Genomic DNA, 9,190 nt, shown 5'->3' on the forward strand with positions numbered 1-9,190 from the left:
GCTGATAGGCAGAGTCAGCCTTTGGGGCAGGAGATCCCTGTGTTTCTCCTTTGCTAGCAAAGCAATAAACCTTCTTTTCTTTTTCTCAAAAATTGTCCTCATTACTGGGCTTGCATCAGGACAAGGAGTAAGCTTTCAGCAACAGTGAGTGTGACCTTAACTTACTCATGGAGAAGGGAAAGTTGCTGGGAGGGTTATAGTGGGTAACCCCATCACAGGTTCAGTTACCTGCCGTCAACCTCAGGTAAGTTTAAAATCCTAGAGACACTAAACAATTTCACATAACTTCTTATAGTAGAACATTGGAATTATTTTATTATAGTTATTGTGAATACCATAATGTGCCTTATTAATAAGCAAAACTTCATCATAGGTGTGTATATGTGTATAGGAAAACCATAGCATATGTAGGGAACAATGCCATTAGTGTGGTCTTGTGATGTGTCCCCTGCATCAGGAGGCCCTCTCCATCACACTCACCGAGCCCAGTGTAGCAGATGCAAACAGTCCAGGGACATCTCCATCCCTCTGCTCATCCCTGGGCCTCCATTTGTTTCATCTCCATTTGCATCACATGAAAGTTCTTTGTTAGGAAATGTCTATGCATTCCCCACATAACCCAGCTACTGGCTGGGTCTAGTTTCACACCTTGAAAACCCAGCATTTACCACATCACTTTCACAGTCTCTACCTGTGACATTTCCCTAGGAATTTGTGATAATACCTGAGGGGTTTACTCTATCAGAATCCCCTTTGTGCTCAAGTCATCTTCCACATAAAATGAGACTTTTCCTCAAATAAGAAAAGCCTTAAAACTCAAGCACCTTCAAACATTCATAAAATAGTCTACTTTCACATGGAAACATCACTGATTTATGTGTCCTCAGAAGATATGATGTAGGTAATGGACAGGGACACATTTTCTAGCACTGTATGGGGAAAAGAAATTAGTGTCCCCTTATCATCATTGTTTGTCCCCAATGTCCCTCCACATGTTGTTACCCAGAAAAGATTGTGTATCTTCCATCCCCTTTGCAGTTCTCCACATGTGACACTTCCCATGTCCCTACCTGTAACAGAAACTTCACTCTTTATAGACGAAGTGGCTCTCCTGGGAACAAAACCTGGATAACATACACACATTTACTCTGAGCTAGAGGGTTTTAAGTGCTACTTTTTAAGAGTGTAGGGAAGAGATGTGCTCATCTACTTGTTCTGAATTGCAGCCAGTGGTGGATATTTGACAAACTGTGAATGTGTAAGATTATGCTGCAAACCTCACACACATCCCAGCAGAAGAGGTACAATTACTAGATGAGAAATGAGGCACTTCCTTCCTGTGGCACGGCTGGCAGCAGGAGCACTGTGCTCACAGGAGCTTCCCTTTCTCCAACAACTGCAGTCTGCGTGTGTGGAGTGGCCAGGTGGGTGCTGCACAGGAAGGGCTCGAACTAGGCCACACTATTTTTCTGCAGCAACATGAAGTAAGTTCACCACATACAGGACAAGCTTCTCTCCTTCCCTTTGTGATGCCCATGTAGAGCCCACATTCATCCAGCTGAGCAGCCCAGTGCCCTCTTCTAATCCTTTCTACCCCTACAGGGCAATGGGTTCCTCTCAGAAAATGACTAGTCTCATTCTATAGTACTGTTTTCCATATGAAGAACTATGAAACCCTTGAATATTGTGCACAAACATGCATTTTATGTACTAATGATATATTGAGGACACTTTTTACTTATGTTTTTATACTGATGACTGAACTCAGATACTTTACAACAGGGTACCACTGAGCTTCATCCCCAGGCCTTTTTCTTTTTCATTTTTTGAGACAGGGTCTTGCTAAGTCCTTGAGGCTGGCCTTGAAACTGGGATTCTCCTGTCTCAGCTTCCTGAATAGCTGGGAATTCATGCGTGTGCTACAGCACCCAGCAGCGCCTCATACTTTTGATACACACAGAGCAGAGCCTGGATAGAGTGGATACAGTTGGCTCATGGCTCATGAGGAGAAAGGGGCTGAGAGTGGGAAAACACACTGATATTAGCTTATTGGTGTTCACCAACCACTCTGTGGGGTTGGGAAACAGAGCAATATGAGCATTTAACAGGGATGAGATAGTGTGGAAAGTCACAGAAGTGCCCACCAAGGCAAGAATTCTCTGGGTGGCTCTGAACACAGGGCAGAATTTGGGGGATTCTTTAAGGCTGTGAATGTGCTGAACCTGCTGCTTGTGCCTTTGCAGAGTGAGAACCATGGAGCCACTGGACCAGATGATAAGCAGAGAGAAGATGACTTCTGGAAACACAAACAATGCTGTGTATAGTGAGTCTATGATTTTGTCATGACCAACATAAGAACAGAACCCACAATCTCTTTTCTCTGTTGTGTTTTCACTACTCCATTTGCCCAGCACATAGAGAGGAGAAATGGAATTCACCACCAGGTACAGGATCCAGCAAAGGGAAATCGAGAAGCCAATGTACTTCGGAGCTTTTTCTTTGAGATCCTTCCAACATGAGTCCATGGGGCTGATTGTGATGTTCTGGTAGATGCTCAAGAGGCAGGTGATGCCAATGGACACACTCCTGCCCACTCGCTGAATGTACAAAATAAGTTTGCATCCAAGGTCATTGAAGAAATATTTTATCTCAAAAGCTGCAATTGTCTGGGGAATTCCTTTAGAGAGAATGACCAAGGCGTTGGCTAATATCAGGTGCCTGAGAATCACATCTGTGGACCTCAAAGTGTACTCCTTGCAGGAAAGCACTAAATGATAAAGCAGAGAGATATTTCCCAGAATTCCAACAGCAACCTGTGATAAGAACATCAGACCAACTGCCACATTCCTGGAGGCCATTTGTTCATTCAGCACATTGTCCTTTACATCAGGTCAACACTCATTCCTCTGAGCAAAGTGATTCATTAACACGAGCTGTTCACAAACAGTTGTGAGCACCTGTATTCACCTGCTTCCTGTGTGGCTGAGGCAGGAGAGCCACTTGATCCCAGGAGTTTGAAGCCAACCTGAGCAACTTAGTGAGATCCCCATCTTAAAATAATAATTGACACCAAAAGTAACTTTCATTGCATGCACCTACAGGATTTCAAAAACCTCAAGATGCACATGTTACTGGTCATAATTAACTGTATACTTTAATGGAAAATAAGCCTTGATGATCAGGTGAAGCTACCCTGGGAGGAACAATGAAAAGTGGGAGCAAATTCATAGAAAGAATTTAGCATTTATCATTAGAGAGTGAACTGATATTTGCTAGTCACATTGGAAAAAGAACTTCAATGGCCATTCACACCATACAAAAAATCAGATCAACAAATAAGAAATGGATTTCTGATCTAAACTTTAAATGTCAGGAGGGGAATTTTTATAAAACAAAAAGAATATTCCTGTGGTCTTAAATGAGAAAATGTGTATTAAACAGCACAAGTATCAAATAAATATGTGGTTGAAATAACAAGTTGGAGTAAATTGAATTGAGAATTATCTCTCCTCAGATGTCATACACAGAGTGAGTGAATTTGATGTATCCAGTGCTAATAAATCTTACAGAATACACAATAGGATAAAAAATAGGCAAAACATTCCAACAGGTGTTTCAAGAATGAAGACACCATTCAATGAATCGCAAACATTGTTAAGGGAATTCCATGTATTTATTTAAACCACTTCCCATCATAAGCACATGCGAACCAGAATTTAAAGTAAAATTGTAGGATATACTGATTGGTAGGAAGAAGATAGGCTGAGAATCTTGTAAACTTGCAATGGGTGTTAAAATTGGTACAAACATTTGGTAAAACTGGTAGTATCCATTTACGTATCAGATCTAAAACTCTATGCTAGCAATTCCAAACTGATGAATGCTCATTCAGTCCTTGATTCATTGTCCTGTGTCCATGTGATATTTAAAAACTACAAGACTGACCCAAATTCTAGTTCCATTAGGGACTAGGGAGAAGGAGGGAGAGAGGGAAAGAGAAGTAGCGGGGAATGTCTTGGAGAGAATCATATGCCATGCTTGCATAATTATGTCAAAATGAGTCCTAGTGTTATGTGTAACTATGATGGAGTAATAAAAATATTAAAAACAAAATGAGGAGCAAAACCTGTTCCTGAGGAATCAGAACAGATGCTAGGAAGTCATGCACTTCTTAAATTTAAAATGAATGAATGGAGGAAAATCCACTCTAAATAACAGAAATATTCATTTGTTGTTCTGAGAAACACACTCAGTTTTCCCAGGCCAAAGAATGGACTAAGAGACACAAGGAACAGCAAACAGCAAAGCTGTACTTCAATTAAGGTCTTGCAAGACCAGGTGCCTGGTGGTGTTGGACTCCCAGATTGGGTTCAACCAGCATTTTATCCCAGAGAGTGTGAGATACCTCCCTGGTTCTTCATTGGTGGAGAGCAATGCGGTGCACCATCTTCCTGCAAAGTCACCTATGTTGTATAGTCTTCCATGGAGTTACTTAAAGAAATATGCCTTTAGTTGTCCCCACTTCCTTGGTTCTCTTATGGCAGGAAAGTCCCTTAGATTAATTGCCTTTTGGAACACAAATACTTTAGATCTATTGGGCAGATGCGGGGAGATTTCCTTCTCTCCTCTCTGCCAAAAGGCTGTGAGACTTTATAGTCCTGTGTTACCTGCTTCTGACTTTTCACTTTGCTCTCTTGCCTACTTTCTTCCTTACATCCCAAGTCACTTTACTTTTAAAAGTAAATACTGTTTTCTGAAAATGGACCACTGGACTTTCTATTTCTCACATTGCCATTCCAGGAACAAATGTAAATGAATCATTAAAAAACAGTACTTTTTTCCTAAACAATTAAACATGAAATCATATCTAATAAAGAAATTTAGAACAGAAATAAAGTTAACTGTAATTTCAGGCTAAAAGCTTCTATGCCCTGATAGCTACATTAGTGAAATTGTTAATAATTTAGCAGGATTTTTGGAAGACATTTCAATATAAGAGATATGTCAGCAGAAGGTGGAGGATATGAAATCTGCTGCAGTAAATGAATTAAAATAGAAAAATGTGATGAGTTTGTGATTAATGTTGGAGTATTATTAAACCAGAGGAAATGCCACACATTCATTTGCTACAAACAACCACTGTCCAGATCTCATTGTTATGTTAACATCTCTGTGTGTCCATCATGGAGAGAAGTCTTGCCACAGCCATCACAGCAAAGGGATTCACAGGACACAGGATTCCTGTCTGCACTACATTGTAATGTAGTGTTGGAAAATGACTTTTCTTTTAAATCCAGAAACAGTTCCAGGTGTTTTCTGCACAGGTGAGGTGATCCTTACCATTCCAGAGTCATCTTTTCTGCAGTCATGAAGGAATTCACAACCATAGTGGGAGTTCAAAACATATTCTATAGTTTTCCGAAGTAATATAAAGGGGAGATTAGTGACTGATTTCAGTCCTAAAGCCTCTTCCAAATCAAAATTCACAACCTATGGTATTATCCACCTATAAACATTCTCAGTGTGTATTTTATTAAATAACATTAGGAAACACGAGTAATTGGCATTAGGTCAGGGACACTTCTCATTTTACTACTGAACTCATAGTGAAGAAGGTATTCCTTTTCTTTTCTTATCTGTCCACTGAATTCGTTTCTACCCCACATCCCTCTGCAGACGTGAGCACATCCTCAGACTTGCTTTCCTTATTGACTCTGCTAAAATAGAATACTGAAATAGAAAATACTCATCGTGATTCTTGTGTGCAAGGTTCTGGGCTCAGTGTGAGATCTTGACAGCCATCATGGAGGGAGGGAGCTGCTCACCCTGAGATAAAGGTCCAGACTTCTGTGACCTCACGTTCCCTTAAGGCTTCGATCATCATTTCACCTCTAGAGGCAATGACAGTGCAGGCCTGGGGAGCTCAGGGAACTGCTAAAAAACTTTCTTCAGACTTGCTAATTACTAAGGCAATTATGAGTTTCTTGCTAGTAATTTCAAAATAAGTTTTGAAAAGTTGGGTAGAGACTGCTTTTCATGATCCCTGGAGGTTGTCAGGGTCTCATATGGAAGGTGCAGGAAATATTCAGGTGTGACCTATGAGTGAGTTAAGAGGGTGTGATTGTTACACTGGGCTTCCAACTTCCCTGAGCTCTTTACACCAAATCTTGCTAATTCTAGTTCTTTCCCCCTCATTCTCCATCTCCTTCACTTTGGGGAGAGGGTTGGACCTGGGGCCAGGCCTATCCTGTGGACACTGTGGCTTCATCACCAGGCAGGGTGTGTACAGTGCAGCAGCAGCCTGGGCAAGTGCTCCTGATTGTGACATCTGATGCTGTCCTCACAACCATCCCTTGCAATGGAGCTTCTCACAAGGAAGGAACACTAAGTTGAAGAGTAGACAAAAGATGGGTTACTTGGATCCTCTGCTAAGGGGCACTGAGTGGAGGCATCGGGGGTTGGTGTCTTTTGAACAGAAAACCTGCCCCCAGCTCTGGGAAGGACTTGGATTTCAGTGATGCGGTCTGGGACATATGGTAACCTGCTCCCAGGGAGGATGTGCATTAAGATTTTTATCCACTATTTTTATGGAGTCATGTAGGAATCAGTACAACTTTTAGATGCCCAGAGACGAACTGCCAAACCATGACTACATGAAGCACCTGCACTCTTTGGTGTAGCAGCAGTCCTTGGAATGGCAGAGCTGGAGAAGACATCAGCTGAGCATAAACAGCAGCTGGCACAGCTGAGTTGAGACATCCAGTATACATGTGTGCAATCTGCAGGGTCGACTCCAACCTTAAATCCTATGGAAGAGGATGTAATACAAGGAGTTCCTGGAGTGGACTGACTCCCTGAAGCCAGTCTCAATGGCCCTTTGGGTAGGATGATCTGGACCCCTAGGTCACCCTTCTAGCTGCATTCAAGCCCTCCCTGGTGGAGAGTGACTATCCTGCCTCTATTGCCAGTAACTGATTGAAATTTCCCATGAGCAGCTGGGCCCAGTTTCTGGCCACAATGAAGACCAGGAAGGTGAACCTGCATCACTATGAGAACTATGTAACCAAGCACCTCCCTTGGAAGCAGACTACTGCCCTGAGGGTCTGTGAGAACCAGCCTGTGGGTGATGTCATGGTGCAGAAGATCAGGGCCTGTCCTGGTATTTTATATGGTGTGGAGGAGATACAACAGAACTGGACCAGTATCAGGAAGAGGGACATCGAGAAATCCTCATCCCTTAAGCAACAGGGCCTGAGTCTTCACTCTATTTATTGCCTCAGCTGAGATTGGACAACTCATTCCCCTGATTTTCTTATGCTGAAGTGCCTCAAAGTCCTTAGTTCAGCCCTTCAGAGGAGAAATCCAGATTCCTGCTTTTTGCAATATATCTTCCTCTAAAATGTCTGTAAATTCTCAGTCTGTTTGGGAAACCTCCACCTTTGTATTTTCCGACCTAGCATCCCTGGTTTCAGGTGTTTTTAGAAAGCACAAAAAATGTAATTTCTTTAGAGAAAGGATGGAATGAGGAATCTAATCATCATTTTCCTCTAAAACCAAGGAACCAGAGCAGGCTGGCCTTTTGATTCTAAGCAGCAGTAACAGGCAGCTCTGGGATCAGATATGCAGACAGTTCAGTAAGGGTGGAACCAAAACCTTAAAAGTAACTAGTGAGCCCATCACTGGCCGTGACTAATAGACCTTAGGGCCTCTATGCCAAGAACATCCCTGTTTAGCCCACATTAAATGTGCAGGCTCCTGTTAGGTGTTCAGGTGCATGGTTGGAATGTGAAGATTTCCAGATGAGCTGTCTTCCCCCTTTCTCATTAGGACATGGCTGTGGGTGGAGGTTTGACTGTGGGGTTCAAGTGCTCAGCAAAAAGCTGCCTTCTGACATTTGCTGAAATTGGGTAGATGCTTCCCCTTGCGGCATGCCCATAATAATGCCATATAGCCCTTTCCAGCTGTGTTATATTTTTTAATGATCTATTTTGATGTATATTCATGGACTGTTTTCTTTTTGAGGTATGCAGGACAATAGAATCCATTTTGACATAATTATAAAAGCATGGAATATATCTTGTTCTAATTCAGTCCCCAGGAACTCTTCTTCCCTTTCTCTCCCAACCACACCCTTCTCCTTTTTCTCTACTGATCTTTCTGTTATTTCCCCACAGTGAATTTTTTAAAGTAATTTCTTGTGGATGTGCATGATGGTGAGATTCACTGTGGTATATTCCTAAATGTACATAGGAAAGTTATGTCAGATTCATTCCACTGTCCTTCCTTTTCCCATCCCCCCTTTCCTTTATTCATTTTTGTCTACACCTCTCAACTTCTATATATTCTTTAATTTTTTGCACATCCCTTACCATGGGTTAGCGTCCATGTATCAGAGAAAACATTCAAATGTGGTATTGGGGATTGGTATATTTCACTTAGCATGATAGTCTCCAGATCCATCCATTTCCTGGCAAATGTCTTAAAATCATTGTTCCTTATGGCTGAGAAATACTCCATTGTGTATATGTATCACATTTTCTTTGTCCATTCATCTATTGAAGAGCCCTTAGGTGAGTTCCATAGCTTAACTATTGTGAATTGTGCTGCTACAAAGATTGATGTGGCTACAATGCTATAATATGCTGATTAGAAATTGTTTGTATATATACTGAGGAGTAGGATAACTGGATCAAATGGTAGTTCCATTCCATGTGTCTTGGAGGAATCTCATACTGCTTTCCAGAGTGGTTGCACCAATTTTCAGTCCCACCAACAATGGGTGAGTTCCTTGGACTGTTGTTTGTTTATATTTAACAAACACCTTCTATTCCAAACTTTTTAAAAGAATGGTATGGTTGTGAATACCCTACTTGCTAACCTTCTCAAATTGTTGACAATTTAATTAATTCATTATGAAAGAAAAAATCAACAAAAATCCTGTTCATTGTTACTTTTCACATCCTTGAGCGGTATACTTTTATATCATTCAGCAAATAAAAAGATACAATCACAGAAAGTATCTGAGAAAAATTCCTAATGAGGTGAGATTAAAAAGAAGAACATAGTGTCAAAACTTATATTAGATGTTATTGGATTTATTTAAATAAAGGGATTGATTAATAATTTATTTGGAAATGATGACATGGGGACATTCTAAGAAAATGACACTTTGTGTATTGTGCTGCTGTGG

At 41.2% G+C, this 9,190-nt stretch overlaps 1 protein-coding gene across 1 annotated transcript; it reads right to left on the reverse strand.

The window, feature by feature from the left end:
* Nucleotides 1-1,919: 1,919 nt before the first annotated feature.
* On the reverse strand, nucleotides 1,920-2,858 carry LOC306648544 (vomeronasal type-1 receptor 4-like; the record flags this gene model as incomplete). The annotated part of the gene is made up of 1 exon (XM_079118725.1): nucleotides 1,920-2,858. One exon carries the CDS (start codon nucleotides 2,856-2,858, stop codon nucleotides 1,920-1,922), a length of 939 nt encoding a protein of 312 aa, XP_078974851.1.
* Between the last annotated feature and the right edge of the window lie 6,332 nt (nucleotides 2,859-9,190).

Source organism: Sciurus vulgaris (assembly GCF_902686455.1).
Source record: "Sciurus vulgaris genome assembly, chromosome: 17".
Classification (NCBI taxonomy): Eukaryota; Metazoa; Chordata; class Mammalia; order Rodentia; family Sciuridae; genus Sciurus; species Sciurus vulgaris.